The 16,767-nt window shown below is 38.6% G+C and overlaps 1 protein-coding gene across 5 annotated transcripts in view; it reads left to right on the top strand.

Moving 5' to 3' along the window:
• The window catches only part of scai (suppressor of cancer cell invasion), a 30,661-nt gene extending 14,685 nt beyond the window's left edge, over nt 1-15,976 (top strand). For 4 of the 5 annotated variants that reach the window (XM_057359703.1, XM_057359686.1, XM_057359712.1 and 1 more), the window contains exons 3-17: nt 3,457-3,552; nt 6,343-6,429; nt 6,528-6,626; nt 6,747-6,843; nt 7,147-7,245; nt 7,475-7,627; nt 8,756-8,896; nt 9,082-9,183; nt 10,956-11,034; nt 11,268-11,367; nt 11,502-11,583; nt 11,948-12,020; nt 12,272-12,445; nt 12,598-12,698; nt 13,085-15,976. In XM_057359703.1, coding sequence (XP_057215686.1) covers nt 3,457-3,552; nt 6,343-6,429; nt 6,528-6,626; nt 6,747-6,843; nt 7,147-7,245; nt 7,475-7,627; nt 8,756-8,896; nt 9,082-9,183; nt 10,956-11,034; nt 11,268-11,367; nt 11,502-11,583; nt 11,948-12,020; nt 12,272-12,445; nt 12,598-12,698; nt 13,085-13,231 — 1,630 coding nt within the window. In that variant the 3' untranslated portion in view covers nt 13,232-15,976. The remainder of the gene's footprint in view (nt 1-3,456; nt 3,553-6,342; nt 6,430-6,527; nt 6,627-6,746; nt 6,844-7,146; nt 7,246-7,474; nt 7,628-8,755; nt 8,897-9,081; nt 9,184-10,955; nt 11,035-11,267; nt 11,368-11,501; nt 11,584-11,947; nt 12,021-12,271; nt 12,446-12,597; nt 12,699-13,084) is intronic. The other variant, XM_057359720.1, reaches the window with a different exon arrangement.
• Nucleotides 15,977-16,767: the final 791 nt, after the last annotated feature.

The following is a 16,767-nucleotide window of genomic DNA, read 5'->3' as shown; positions in this document are numbered from 1 at the left end:
TAACACGGAAAACACTTCATTGGATAGGATTTTTCCTTTATGTCAGCTGCATGTGCTGAACACTTGTCAGGGAAGAAAAGGCAACATGTTTTTGAGCACATTCACACTCAGCTGTAATTCATGTAAAAATATTATCCGAATGACAAAAATTTGTTTCACGCACTCGCACCAATGCAACCCTGTGAAATTTTACCTCCCACGTTATAAAAAAAAGATCGCATTTGCGAGCATTTTGGTCGCAGTCTAGAGCCCTGCACCGTCATCTTGATTCTCAGAAAACAGGCTGTTAAAGGTTGAGTGGTTGATTTGGAAAGGTGCTAATTTTATCCTGCTAGCACTGAAATTATAATCCCACCCTCTTTGCGATTCGCCGCCAAAGCCACGCCTCCTCCAAACACATGACGGTATTTCGTAAATCCACGTAACGAATTGCAAACTAAATCCATTAAATTCTTCTCGAAGTATGTACATATCTGTCCAAATGAAGCGAGCAACCATGGTATCGTCTTTCAGACCCTTTGCCTGCTGGAGCTGTCTCCATCGTGTAAAAGATGAACCGATGTTAATTCGAGTTTTTCCTCTTTCATGATCCAGATGTTTTTTCGTCACTGCTTTTTCAAAAACTGACTTTCGTTTTGTAGATTTACTTGTTGTCGGTTCAGCAGGAAAGTTTGATTGTTGCTGATTGTCCGCCATTCTCTCTACATTGACACAGCGGACGTGAGCGCGCTGATGACGTATGATCTCTGCGTGAACAGAGTGCGCAGTGGTATGCAAAATACCTTAGCTGAAAATGTACACATGACCAGTCACAGCGTTCGGCCAGGATGTTTTGATTGGGCGAACGTTTTTTGGTCCTACGCCTTTCACAGACAATATACAATTATAAAAATATTATTTGACCAATATACTTCTTGAATTCTATCAGGATGTAAAGAGATTTCCAACCAACATGACAAAATCTGGACAGGATCACCCATCCTGCCTTAGCACCGGGTTCTATGAAGTCCCTCCTTCCAAAACACTCTGATTGGTCATGCTGAGTCAGTCTTTTGTGATTGGTCCACCGATTAGTGTGTGTGTTGAGGTGTCCCAACCATTACCCTATCTGTGTTCCAGGGGCAGGGTCATGATGACAAAAAGTTTCTTGTAGTTCCAATGAGTCATTCATTGTAGTCTTTAAAAGTGAATTCTGTTAAAGTTAATATCTTCATTTTCTGTGTATTTTGAGCGTTGCGGCAGTTGTTGTTTATGCTCAAACAGTGGCTATGGCATTTATACATTTTCAGTACGACTTGAGTGTCTAAGTAAATTTGAGTCAAATATAGCAATATGTTATTCAGAAACTCTATGATACGAATGCTTACTCTGTGTATTGCTACAAGACATTCCCAGGTTAAACAGACATTGTAACCCTGTCCTGAAATATCCATTAACATAATTTAATAATCAAAACATTAACACACAAGCGGTCTCAGCTATAGTAAACAGCAGTAATGTCGCTCAGCTACACCACACCTGACCTCATCTGCAAACACATCACCCTTTCTTCATCCTCCCCTGCCTCCCCTCACATCCAGGCTTGTCCCTGGTTGTGCTCAGCCAGTGAATAAGTCTTGAGTATTAATGCTGTCAGTGAGGATGGGAAATTAATGGTGCATAGAGTGAAATTAAAGCCTTAGCTAATGGTGGCACCTATCTGCTTCCTGACCTTGTCTCTCATAGTCCACAAGGGCACCAGGTTGAACCATAAATCTCGATAATCTTACAGTGTGTGTGTGTGTGTGTGTGTGTGAGAGAGAGAATGATGAATGCTTGTTATGAATGGAGCTGCAGTATGTGTGCGTGTGCATGTCCGTGTCCGGGTTTAACTGTAAACTGCATGAATGAAAAGATTATGTCAAGGTTATGTCTCGACTTGATTATTTTTAAAGCAAAATAAATCCCTTTTTCTAAATAAATAACCTTTTAAAGGATCATAAAGGCCAAAGCGTCTTAATTGTAATCATGTGTGTGCGTGCTTCTAAATAAGGACCTTTGCATGTACCTGCTGCATTCACAACCCCTCTCTTCCTTCCCCAATCCCTGCTTCTGTTGTCATAGCAACCCTCTGATGATGACAATAGGGCCTAGCATTTTTTGGGGGGGGAGAGTACAGGTGGGAGAGAGAGAGAGAGAGAGAGAGAGGGAAAGGGCTGTCGCGATTGGTCGATATAATCGACGGCGTCGACGCTGATAATTAGTCGACATCAATATTTTGGATCGACCGGTTGTTTTATATTATTTTACCTTCTAAATTTCGGAACCGATTCCAGTCTTTGTCCGTCAGAAAAAACACCTAATAACTGCACCAGACCACTAGACCACACATTTAGCGACTCTTAAGTCATGACTGGATATCCTGCTGAACCATCAAGTCTGTCGATCTATTTACTGATATAGATGGGCAAGCTTGGAGTTATATTCCCGTTTTGTCAAATGCAAGGCAACCAATATGTTCACTTTTCCTTGTTTTTTTTCAAGGTTATGCGCTTTTTGTTCATGCATGCAACAAAGGTTAAATATTTAGGAAAATAAGAGTTAACTGAGAAGTAAGAAAATATTTATCTTTATATTAATGCACACTTGCGAGCTGTGTTAGGAGCGATTTGTGATTTTTGTTGCATTTATTTTGCAGTTCCAGCATGCACAAATATACTGATTAATTATATTTCATTTAGACACCGCTGTGTTCCGTTGTAATTTGTATTGAGGCTTCATTCATTTTCACTAAACAGCTCAAACTAGCTTTTAATTATTTTCTTTTGACTATTTATATTTAGCTTAAAATGGCTGTTGTCCTTTTTTAAAAATCAAAAGACTCATTTATCAATAAATTACAAAAGGTATATATTTTTCTGTAAAACGTCTATCTTTGTAATTTAACAATGAAAAATTATTCATTTAGAATAATCGTTTATTCGATAAATTAGTCGATATAAAAATAGTCGTTAGTGGCAGCCCTAGAAAACACCACTTCTCCTGCTGATTGCCATAGCTCATCAAATTCCTTCACATCACAGGCACAATGACTCACCACAGCCCTGCCCGACTCTCCCCCACACTTTCTGACTCCATCTCTATCATTGATCTTTTTTCCATGTCGTCTCTCTATTGTCATGATGATTCTAATGAAGTGCATGACAACCGTGTCCAGATGTATTTTCGGAGGTCTCATCTGCTGTTGTCCACATGATGTCTCCAGCCCTATAATAGTCATGTTAGAGGGCTTGAAATGGCTTTCCTAATGTGGGTACAGTATTATGGTGAACACACAGTGTATGCTGTGAACTTGGCTTTTTGGTCCTAATAGAATTTTCCTCAGAAGTTTGCTCCTCAATCTGTTTTGAGTACCAGTCAATGAAGAAAATCTATTAATAAGCTATGAATGTTTTTCTTGTTTGTTTGTACACACAGGGATCTGCCGCAGTATGGACACAAGCAGTGGCAGTCTTATTTCGGCCGAACATTTGATGTGTATACCAAGCTGTGGAAGTTTCAGCAGCAGCACAGGTCAGCCCTGTGAAAAGATCTATTTCTGAAAGACTTCTTTGGCTTAAAAACATACAAGACTTAGCTTAACAGGTTTAACAGTTCCTTTAAAGGTCCAGTGTGTCATTTTTCGGAGGATCTATAGGGAGGCTCAGAGATGACGTATTTTTGTATGCAAAACCCGGAAGCGAGTTAGCATTTTAGGACTTCCGGTTCCATCGCTCCAAAGTCTGTTTTTTTAAATGGGTTTTTGGTAAATCGCCCAAAATAAGGTCTGTGGTAAACAAAACCTCTAAATATTTTCACGTTTTATTCTATGACATAAAACACACCAATTATATCCCACTTGGGATTTTTTTAAAGACTTATTGTGTCTTAAAAACGGCAGTTGCTAACAAGTTGCTAAAAGTGACTACTTCCATTGGCGGGGACGTTAGACATTATAGAGCATATAAAGCTCACAAATAATGCAACATGGGCACAGATCTCTTAAAACATATGCAGATTCATTCACGGAGTAATTACTTACCAGGGAACACATTTTTTATAGAGTTTGAAAGAGTTGTATGAGCCTTGGTGGTGGTGATGTTGATATTGAGCGATCTTTAAGTGTAGTCTTATTATAGTCTCGTGTTAGCTTTTTACTTCTACCTATTGTATTTCAGCTTCAAAAGTAGCAAATGTGGTGTTGATTTGTAAAGATTATCTTTGATAGACAAAAGTGTAAACATCATAAACCTTTGTTAATCACAGAGCTTATTTTTTGCGATCTTCCAAAAGTCTATGGAAAAAATGCATAGGCTTTCGGTCGAGGGAACCAGCACGGGCGCTTACTTCCGGGTTAGCCTACAAAAATACGTCATCTCTGAGGTACTGGATTGACAGAAATGCAATAAAGTATACATAACTATGTGTTCAGAGGTGTAGAGACCTTGAATGAAGGGTTTTGTTTTTATTACCTTAGAATGAGCTATTTCTATCTACTGGCGCTTTCCCACTGCAGAGTACTGCAAGGTACGGCTCACTTTTGGGGGCGATTCCACTGGGTACAGTACCTAGTACCTGATACTTTTTTTAGTACCACCTCGGTTGAGGTTCCAAGCGTACTGTACTGACACAAAATTGTGACGTGTTTACACACAGATCACTGATTGGACAGAGAGAATCATTACCAGCGTCATTGGATTTGCAACACAAGAATATGCATTTTAATACGTAATATTGGCATTTCGTTATATGCTTTGTGACTGTATATATAGAGATTGACACCCTTAACGCAATGCTAAATGCAAGATTTGCTTACCCTCGTGCGCCATCGAGCAAACCAAATGATCGTTGTCTGCTCGGTATTTTTAGCACTATTTTGTTTTCTCCCATCCGCCATCGATATGCTCCATTACAGGGTTTTTCCTGCATAGAGAAATTGGAGGCGGCCGCCTCCGTCAAATGTTGTGCAGCCCCAAACAGACACTCGACAAAATTATGTCGGGTGTCTTCACAAGAAGTGCATTTAACAGACTGTCATTTGTAACTGCAGTTGCGGCATAACGTTTCGTTATCAGCATAATGAGGCGCTAAAAGGAGTTGCAGAACAAGAGCTAGCTGTGTTTCACGGCTGTTTTTTTGTATTTAATTTCTTGAAATTTCTTAAATTAACTTGACGTACATCATTGTTGTGTCTATAGCTGTGCAGTTGGATCGTTGAATCAGCGTATACTGTACACAGCGAGTTCGCCAGCATGAACGAACATTGCGTTCAGAACGATTCGCACACAAATGACTCATTTGAACCAATTCATTATATAAGAGATCATTGAATCATTTAAAGTGAACCACAGAGAAAGCAAGATGTGAATGAGCTTTGCTCATTTTGTAAGACTGGTTAATTCAGTTGGCTTTTGTGGGCTAAAAAGTTAGTTGAAAATGTTTGATAAAAAACATTTCTGTTTGGTTGAATAAAAGTAATGTTTTATATATATATATAATGTGCTTATTTTTGTTTTTTATTTTTAATAAATTTGCAAAGCTGTCAAAAATCAGTTTTTTGTTTTGTCATTATTGTGCATGGAGTGTAGATTAATGTAAAAAAATAATCATTTAAAGTAGTTTAAGATAAGGCAGCAGCATAACAAAATGTGAATAAAATGAAGGGGGATGAATACTTTTGCAAGCCACTGTAACTTAATAATTGTCATTTTCATCTAATTTTATTAGAACTTAGAACACTAATATGTCAAAGTCACTTTGGTTAAGCCACTTAAACGTACGGTAGGCCTTCATGTGTGTGTACAAGATCATGATGGCACCACCTCCGCCTCATTTTGAGCCAAGCAAAACCCTGCATTACTCCTGTGTTATGCATTTGTTTGTGTTGCGTTTACGACAATGCTATGGCAGTAGAGGTGGCACAACTATGAAGATAAGTTTATAATCCCACCCACTTTGAAGCGGTACTAAACTGCAGTGGATAAGCAAACTGACCCGAAGTGAAGTGAGCTGTACCGAGCCGAGTCGTACTAAACCTGACGGTACCATGCAGTGGAAAAGCGTCATAAATACAGCGCGGGTCCCCTCGCATGGAATTTGCCTTGTTGTTTCTACAGTAGCCCTAAAAGGACAAACTACTCTTCAGAGCGCGATACGTAAATACATGATCTCCTCTGACAAAGGAGCAAAAACGTGATGACATCTTATGCCTGTGTCAGCCACCATAGTGCTTTGAGTGAGCCATTGGTTACAATTTATTTTAATGTTGTAATCAACGTTACTGACGGATAATCTCTTACCTGTGTTTATGTTACTGGAGAGTAGACAAGTCCTGGACAACCGGTATGGTCTCAAAAGGTGGCAGATCGGTGAGGTTGCCTCAAAAATTGGCCAGCTGTACTATCATTACTAGTAAGACATTCTTTTGACAACTCTACTGGACTCAAATGCAGTCTCGGAGGCATGTGAAGGATATTTTACACATTTTTTTCAACTTTGTCCTCCTTTAGCCTCCGAACTTCGGAAACAAGCTACCTAAATGAAGCCTTTTCTTTCTATTCGGCCATTCGTCAGCGATCATATTATCACCAGGTCAACAAAGAAGACAGGTGAAGGGAATCTACAAAGAAGTGCAATGAACTTATTCATGCTTTTTTGATTCATTTGATTATGATGTTGTGTAAAGTTCTTTAAATAATCTACTGTCTGTGTTGTTCTTTGCTGGGCAGGCCAGAGCTGGTGGTTAAGAAGCTGAGGTATTACGCTCGCTTTATCGTTGTTTGTCTGTTGCTCAACAAAATGGACCTGGTTAAAGCGTTAGTCAAGGTAAGTCATGGACAGTAATAGATATTCAGTCAAACAGAGATTCTCATCTCAAAGATGCTTTGTTGGAATTAAATTCATGCATCATGAGTTCTGATCTTTGGCTTCGTTTCAAGTAAAATTAGACACCGTCAGCTATTACTCCTACACATTTTGTGGAAGTGTATGGATTCATTTTTGTTTATCGTAAAATCTAAACCCTATATTGACCGCTATACACTATTTTTGAAAAACTAAACTGTACGGCCAATACTATGTGTGTCTAAAACATTGATCATTGTTTTCTGTGTGTGTGTCTTTCTGCAGGAGCTTTCTGATGAGATTGAAGACTACACCCAGCGTTTCAACACCGAGGACCAGCTGGAGTGGAACCTGGTGCTGCAGGAGGTTGCTGCTTTTGTGGAGGTGTATTTTTACTTTGCATTAGTACCATCAGTATTCCAGGATTAAAGTCGACATGACATGAGTTTAATTTTCTTACTGTGACATATTCAGGATGAAACCGGATATTCAGTGACAATAATGTAGATTATAAAAATACAGTGTGACCATTTCTATATTAAGATTGGGTTGAGTGTATTCTATGTGGTGTTTATGGCTATTTTTCTTTACAGTTGTTTTTTTACATTCATAGGCAGATCCACTTATGATTCTTAATGAGGACAATGGCGTAGTGGTCATATCCAATCGTCTGCAGGAAGGGGGCGTGCCCTCACTTGAACAGGGCATGGTGGTTGGCCAGCTCAGCTTGGCAGATGTGCTCATCATTGGCAACTGTAACAATCAGGTGGGCGAGCAGTTACATCTCTGTTCTAAAACACCTAGCAGGCTCAGCAAGTTACGTAACGCCAATTTCAAGCAGCGCTTTTTTATGTAAATGAATATACTTACAATATCATGTGGGTTACACCTCACATGTTATTTTTGCTTCATTTTTTAGTATGTCTACACGTCCTTAAAGGGATAGTTCACCCAAAAATATGCTGTTTATTTACTCGCCCCAGGTTATCCGAGATGAAGATGACATTTTTTTCTTGAGTAGAATAATAAAAAAATTGTTTGGTAAATCCGCAGCCCTCTGTGCTTCAAATAATGGATGTATATGGGGTCCACCTAAAGCACATAATTCCAACAAAAGCGGCTCCTGGTGACATATTGATGTCTTGTGAAGTGAATCGATCGATGTTTGCAATAAACTGAACGTCACTTTTAATAATATTAGCGGTACTGTACAGCCTGTGCCACACGTCCTGATCGCGATCTTCTACTTTTAGTATTTGGTGGGGGATGGCATACCATCTGCAGAAAGGGAGCGATGAGCGACTGTCGCAGAAATGAAGTATGCGCAGTATCAAACACTCCCTTTCTGCAGGTGGCACTAAAAGCACCAGAAGCGTGTGGCAGAGGCTGTACAGTACTGCTAATATTATTAAAAATGAAGTTCAGTTTATTGCAAATATCGATCGATTCACTTCACAAGACATCAATATGTCACCAGGAGCCGCTTTAGTTGGAATTATGTGCTTTAGGAACTCTTAGAAAGGTGGACCCCATATACATCCATTATTTGAAGAATGTAGGGAAGCAAACAGTTCTGGGCCACTTTTGACTACCATTGTAATTTTTCCTACTGTGGTAGTCAATGGTGGCCAAGAACTGTTTGCTCAGTTTATTGCATTCTTTCAAATAACTTTCTCTGTGTTCATCAGAACAAAGAAATTTATACAGACTTGGAACAACTCGAGGGTGAGTAAATGATGACCGAATTTTTGTTTTTGGGTGAACGTTTTTCCCTTTAAATCAGAATTAGGCATATACCTCACGACATTTTGTTTGATTTATGCTTACAGTTACAACCGAGTGTATTAGTAAAATTTGTGGTTTACGACAAAAAAGCTTGCCATTTCTTTCTCAGGTGAAGTTCAGTGAGCTGACCATCGATATGTTTCGGATGCTTCAAACCCTTGAGAGGGAACCTGTGAACTTGGCCACACAAAGCTCCAAACCAGGGACACTTGTAAGAGAAGACTCTTACACTCTCCCTGTCACTCTCTATGTTGAGTGTTTCTGAGTATTTTCACCCTTCCACCCTCGCGGTTCCAGTATTTCACCTTTATTAGCCTCTCTCTCTCTTCTCTTTCTTACTCCGCCTCCTCTCCGAGACTCTCCATCCCTCTCTCACTCATTTATCTCTCTGTGTCTCTTTATCCCTCTCTCACTCATTTATCTCTCTCATTATAGGAGCCCAATGAAAAGCCGGCCAAGCGAGAGAATCCTCATAAATATCTCCTGTACAAACCAACCTTCAGCCAGCTTTATACTTTCCTGTCTGCCTCCTTCAAGGTTTGGCTGATGTCATTACCTATTTTTAGCACCTGTCAATTTCCTTCCCGCTTTAATACTAGCACAGAGACCTTGAAGATGCAAACATGATGTTTAAGCTCGATGACCTCATGAAATGATGATTTTTAGTCCAATCAGATGCTTTTTCTAATATAACTCGCTGCTGCCTAGGAAGTAGATTCATGGCTGTGATGTAGCTAAGGCTTACTGCTTATTTTAACGTATTAAATACAATAACACAATACAGAAAACTGGCTTTGTCAAGTGGTTTCGTGTGGTCATTACGTAAGACACAGTGCCTCAGTATGATTCATTACATTACATTTCTGCATTTGGCAGCCCCTCTTATCCAGTGCGACTTGAAGTGCATTCAACGTATACATTAATTGAAACTAGAGAACGCATGTGGTATGTTAGGGTCTGAATGACAACTCATTTCTGTAATGCGTGTGTGTGTGTGTGTGTGTGTGTGTGCATGGCATAGCATGCAACCGGGGTGTTAACGTGTTACTATCTACTCTGCCTGTTGGTCTGTTGGAGCGTAGCACCTCATGAATGTGAGGAAAACCCACACGCCGTGACTCAGAGCATTACGCTTGCTACATAGCATTTCAATTTTAGCCCGCAGACACTCTTATTTTTAGCCTCTTCCTTCTTGCTTCTTGTTTTTTTATCTTTTTTTGAAGAAATATTGTCAAATTATTGTTAGAAGCCTTTGTCTTGACTGCTTGTTGAACCATTTCCTATCATTTGCTATGTTTTCCAATGTTTTATGTATTCTGTGGCCCAAAGTACCCCATCAACGCCAAACCAGAAATGTATTTAACTAATGTTTTGTTTAATAATATCATGTAGTACTATGATTAATATTATTAAAATTACTATTATTTACATAATAAGTTTTAGTTTTAAACTTAAAAAAATATTTTGTGGGTGATAAACAGACTTATCAAGTAGCTTCTTATTGGCATTCTTAAAGGGATAGCTCATAAAAAAAATACAATTTTGTCGTCATTTATTCACCTTCAAGTTTTTCGCAACTTGTTTTGACTCTTTCTTCACAAAAAATGATTTAAGAAATTTTGCAATTCTTTTTTTTTTGTCCAAACAATGTAAGTCCATGGAGGCCAATGTTGTTTGGTTACCAACATTCTTCAAAATATCTTCTTTTGTGTTGTACAGAAAAAGAAAGTCATTCAGGTTAAGAATGACATGAAGGTAAGTAAATAATGGAAATATTTTCATTTTTTTGGGTGAACTATTCCTTTTAAGCTTGTTTGTCTTTCACAAGTTATAACAAAACTGCCGGAAATTGTAGAATCACTCCCATTCCAAGATAAATCTAATAGTGAATTTGTTTATAAATTACATTCAAGATGGGGTATTTATGGCTGAAGGTAGCAATAAACTAGAGGTTTTAACAAAGCAAATCCCTTCGAGTACCCCCTCAAACCTTCTAATGTGACCTCCCCTGTTTAGGAATCACTAAGCTACTATGTGTTTGTCCCTACGTGCAAAGATGAAAACTGCTTTAAATGTTGTTTCTTTAATGTTGCTTGAACTGTATTATTAGCGCTTAGGCGGTTATTGAGATGTTCTGACTGTGTAGCACTTAGCGTGTCACTGAACATAACAATTAAGCTCTCTGTGACACTGCTTTGGCTTTTGTAGTATTGTGAATGATCTGATTTAATTAACTGATTCAATGGATGGATTTTTATGTTCTGCTCATCGAGGGTTTGCTTTTCTCGCGCTGATTCATTCATTGATAGGAGCTGCCAGCCAATAGCGTGCTGCTGGTGTATCTATCCGCCACCGGAGTTTTCCCTGCTGGACGCTCAGACTGTGAAGGTACGCTGAGATGTATTAGACGTTTTATCTGACATTGCTGGCTGGGGTAGAATGCTTTTCTTTTAATATTACTATTCGCCACAATACCAAAAAGGTCATTTGGGAGACCAAAAAGGGGCGGGGCTAATGGCACTCACAGAAGTTATGTTGTTAAAATGAACTTTTATAGTTCTAATTTAGTTTGATCGAAAAACGTCTTTATTATATCACATCTTGCATGTATTCATCCACAGGACCTTATGACTGCGGAGGCGTCCTGACCAATACAAACCGAGATGTGGTGAACGGTGAGATGGTGCAGAAGAGGAATCAGGCACAAAAGGAGATGCACTGGTGAGCCTACACTTCATCCATCACAGTCATCTGCTCTGTGGTAGACAACATAAAGACTAACATGAGCTTAGCCCGTGTTTCAACATTCAGTTGTTTTTAACGCGTGTGCATGCGTGCACAAACGTGTTTTTCAGCCTCCACCCAGGAGACCTATACCCGTTTACTAGGAAACCTCTGTTTGTCATTGTAGACTCATCCAACAGCACAGCTTATAAGGTGAGTGTCATGTCTCTCTCTTTTTCTGTTCTTGTCACATGCTTACATTTCTTTCATCATTTCACCATTCTGTGACATCATGAGGCATTCCATTATTCAAGAGATTATTCTATAAACAAGACGGTTCTGTAAGAATAGTAAGCAGTAAATAAAAACAGCACTGTTATGGATTTTCGTTTCTGCTCGTAGACTGTTTTGATCAGACTTTGTTTAAAGTTTTTGTCCCTGGACTGATTTGTTGTTTTGCAAGATGCTTTGTTCAGTAAAAGAGCTCCCCCTTGTGTACATTTGTAAAATGTTCATCATTTAAAATGGTTTATTTGATGTGTAGTGTTTGTCATGACTTGCTGCTGTGTTTAAACAGAATTTCTCCAATCTCTTTGGTCAACCACTGGTATGCCTGCTTTCTCCGACAGTATATCCGAAGAGCATGCAAGGTCTGCTTTCAATATTTTATTGATTCTTTGACAACCATTTAACAGAAGACAAATTACAATTTTCATTTTTTTCTATTTTAAGCAAGATTTATTTATAAAAAATAATTATAAATATCTTTTTTAAATAACGAACGATTTAAAATTTGGTTTGAAAAACATTTGTTTTTATATATACGGTTTGTATTATTTACTGTTTATAATTGTTTAAAATTGCTACAATTGCTAAAATTAAAACTGTTACTCGCCTACAGACCAATCTCAGCGTGGGAGTTTGTTTACTCTCTTCCTCTACAACCCCCTCATGGGCTTCCTGTCTGTCTGTGGGCTGACCAGCATGCGCAATGGATTGTGGGAAAAGGCCCAGGAACTCCTGCGGAAGGTTTTCCATGACATCGGCCAGATGATCACCAGTTCGCGAGTCATAGGTAGGACCAGTACCAGCACCCCTAGACAAAAACACTCTGATCTGTTTGTCTTTTTTAATGCTTTCATGATTTTTCAAATCCAAATGTTAAGTAAATGTTTGGACCAGTGGACCAACAGCTAGCGTTCTGTTCTCCTGTTGGCTGCTTTTCAGATCAAGCCTATCTGCAGTTTTATGGAGACGAGTTTCTGCGTCTGCTGATGATCCGTTTCGTGTTCTGCTGCACCACGCTGAGACTACACAAGATCTTCCAGGTGAGGACGAACAGAGCATGTTAATATAATAAACAGAATGCAGAATTTTTTTTTCAAAAAGAGTTTGTTCAAAGATTTTTTTTGATAGTTCAAATAGATCCAAAAATAGTAATTCTCATGTGTTTTGCTCCATTCTGTTGCGCTCTGTACTATAAATGCAAAAAGAAATGTTGAACATGTTGAGATCTACATATCGCTGTTGTCCTTCCAAAACCTCAGATGTCCAAATTCACAGTTTTTTAGGAAATGGAAAAAAAACACAGTACAAATCTCCTATATAGCAATCAATTCTGGTTCATATTTGTGACCAAAAACAAAATGTATTTATCGTTGCTGTCTGGATTGTTGTTGGATTAGGAAGCTATTTCTGTGTGTGTGTCCTACAGGAAGCGAGGAGTTTTCCAGAATCGTACCCCCCGCTGCCTAAACAGGAGATGGTGGAGAGTAGCCTTCTACAGAAACATGTGCTGGACCTGGCAGCCATGTTGGACGTGCAAAACCTTTTCTCTGATGGCATGCTGGATAACTATTGACCACATGGTGGCACCTCGGCTAACTTACGCACACACACGCGCTCATGCCCTCACACACACAAACACAGTCGTACTGTAGGTAGTTTCTTCTGAATAAACTTACTGGGTGTTTAACCTACTCTCTAAACATTTAGATCTAGATAGTTTAAGAACTATTCAAGAGAAATGTTTCATCCTTGTGGGCAGATATTTACAGTTTGTCGTGTTCATATGTATTTTTAGATTTTAAGAAACTACACACACCCAGAGCGTCGCTCCCAACACACAAGAGAACACATTGATTTCAATACATGCATGTACTGTGTGAGTGCAAGCACACGGACGTTCAGACCTGCTGAGGGCAGCTATCACAGTTTCTGAAGGTCAAGCACAAGGTACAAAGGGTCATTGTGGACAATTATATATTGAGATAAAAGAAACATTACAGGAAGTAGAGGAAAACATGTTTATGTTAAACCATGTAATTCAAGGGAGATGGCTGAGATGAGCCTAAAGCATTTGCAAAATGCATTTGTTGGAGTAGGAAAATTCATTTTCCTTCTCAACACTTTGCCTCTGCAACGTTTACACAACTTTTCCATAGGGAGCGTGCTGCATGTTTGCATTTTTGTTTTTGCTCCCATGTTTAGATGTTTTTTATGCTTCTTGCCTTGTTTTGTTTGTTTTCGTTCGTTTTTTCGTCTCGTGGACTTTGGCCTGGTCCACTTTTGGGACGTTTCGGTCATCTGCCGAACGCTACGTCACGAACAGGATCTCCGTCGCCTCTTTTTACAGAGAGATTCTTTTTAGCATGCTTCGGTAGTGTGGTAAGCCCATACTTACATAGCTGATGTACTAACCTAATGTCTTATTCCATGTGCAGTGGACACCAATAGCCGACAAAGTTCTCTTTTATGTCACAGAGACGTACAGGCTAATACTGTGTAAAAAATTGTGTATATACATATATATATATATATATATATACATATATATATATGTATAGTTCTACAAGAAGTTAATGTGATGCAGAGAAGTGTGTCTGTCTGGGTTGTTCGTTGTGGCAGATCTGTGAAAAGATGACCCCTGCATGTGACAGGGGCAGTGTTCTTGTGTCTAATTCGTGAATGGACCATGCCACTGTCTCATCTGCGCACTCGACCCCCCCCCCGCTACTCGGATGACATTCCAAGACTCGCTGGCAGAAGAGCTTCTCCTTTACAATCCATCCATGTCAAGGACAAGTAGACTCCATCGGTCTAATAAGAAGTGTTTTGTTGGTTTCATTACATCACGATGATAATTATGATAATGGTTACAATAATAGCCTTGCACTTTACTTGCACTATTTAAGTTTGATTCCGATGTTATTTATTGTGCTGTTGGCAAGAGGCATGTCTGATCATTCCATTATGTCACTTGTTTGAGTGGCATATAGCTTTCTCTGTATTGAAAAAATGGCACACATTCTGGCTTTGAAATAGTTGTCACGGTTTACCAACTCTTCCCTCAACGTTCGATCATGGCCAGTCAAATGGGACCAGAAGATTTTTGCATGCAGAGAGCACAAGGTCCCATGAACTATTCTAGTACCCCCTCACCTGTCGTCCGGTACCTCAACCCTTGTCGTTGAATCTCATTTTTATTTTTGCATGTTATGCCCAAAACTTGTTAGCTTGTGATGCGAATATAGCTGCTTCCACTGATGTCTTTTTGAAATAATACCCTATTTTAGAAAAAGCGAGACGTTTGCTCATGTTTGCGAACAAATCACTGCCAAACAGAATCAACCCTAATATGGAATTTCCACTGCCCGAATTATGCAGACAAACGTGTTGTCCGCAATCTCGCAGTCACAATTACCTTTTTTATTATGCTGTTTTTTGTTTGCCAAAAGCGAGAAGGCTCGATGGAGACGAGCAGGGAAACAGAAGGTGACTGTCACTGTTTCCTCTCTGTCTTGTCTTCTGACCTTGACCGGTTGACCATTGAATGTTTTTGCCTTGTTTTATTTCATTTGTGTTAGTATGTAAGTTGATTTAATGTCTCGACTTCCTAACATTCTATAAATTAGCTCTGTAAATTCTTGTCGAGGCGGTCCGTGTATAGTGGGCTAAGAGCAACGGGGTAATGACAGATTATAAGCACTTATGCATGAAATGTAACAAACATCTAACAAACTTAGATTTAAAAAATGCAATACCCCTTTTTGATATGGGAAAATCATTTTATCAGAGTGTTTTCTTATAAAGAGACAATAGTCAATCGTGCGAGACATTTCCGTAATAGATTCATTAGCAAGGCATTAGTGGTCAAAATCCCCTCTGCTCTGTTTTAATGCCACAGTTGAACGCTTTAATAGCCATGATTTAAAGCAACCTAAGGATATGAATTTGTGTATTTGTTTTCTTTTGTAATCCTGGTTTGTGGGGCCAGATCCAAGGTGTAGTACGGGTGATTTCTACCAGTTCCTACTGTTGTGGGAGGGAACATTTTCAAAAGTGATGTAATGGTCAGAATACTCTTTCTTTATAAGTTAAGGGGTTCTAGAGTTGCTAGTTGAACATACTTGCATTGTCCAGTTGTCATGTGTTTTTAATCAATTAACTGTTTTGTCTTATATGTTGCCAAATTATATTTGATGTTTGTTGTTAAATGCAGAAAAAAAGAACAAAGAAAAAATGTGATGATACCAAAACATGCAAGCTTTTTGTTTTTAAGAATGCTATTTAAGAATATTAAAATGTTTTTGACTGTTTTGCTTAACTTGTGTGCTTTGTTTATTCTACTTTCTTTTTTTTTACTAGATATTAAAGTGATACTCCACCCAAAAATGAAAATTCTGTCATGAATTACTCGTCCTTGAGTTGTTCCAAACCTGTATAAATGTATATTTGTATAAAGATATTTGAAAGAACGTTAGCAACTGAGATTTCTGACTACCATAGTAGTAAAAAATTATTGTATATTTGTTGTTCTGTTATACACAAAAGAAGATATTTTCAAGAATTTAGGACAACAAACCATTCTGGGGCACCCTTGACTACCATTTTTTGACTATACCAGAAATCTCTATTGCTTACATTCTTCTAAATAACTGTGTTCAACTGAACAAATACATTTATACAGGTTTGGACTTGAGGTTGATCAAGTCCTAATTTTCATTTTTGAGTGGAGTATCCCTTTAAAAACTAATTTTATTATATAATCACATAAAAAACAGACTGGATGTTTATAGATGAGCTGTCATTATAAATGAATATGGCTCCTGGACCTGCAGTGAGATTACAGCACACTGTGTCTTGAATAGTGTCCCAGAGGCACCGGTTTTGGCACAATCCAAGTTATCAGTGGCACATCATTCAGAAAGCCTTGAAAACCCTTTTTATCTGCAGTTACCTGATATGTTTTATCTTAATTAGTCTGCCCTTCCTGTTTCTGTAGGTGACCATCCAAATAAAGCCATCATACATGTGAGACATATCCATATGGTACATTATCACATCATTACTATAAGTTAAAACATGCCAAATTCATACTGTCCATAAATAATAATA

This window comes from Triplophysa rosa, linkage group LG2 (assembly GCF_024868665.1).
Source record: "Triplophysa rosa linkage group LG2, Trosa_1v2, whole genome shotgun sequence".
Lineage (NCBI taxonomy): Eukaryota > Metazoa > Chordata > Actinopteri > Cypriniformes > Nemacheilidae > Triplophysa > Triplophysa rosa.
This window is presented reverse-complemented; position numbering and strand designations above follow the sequence as displayed.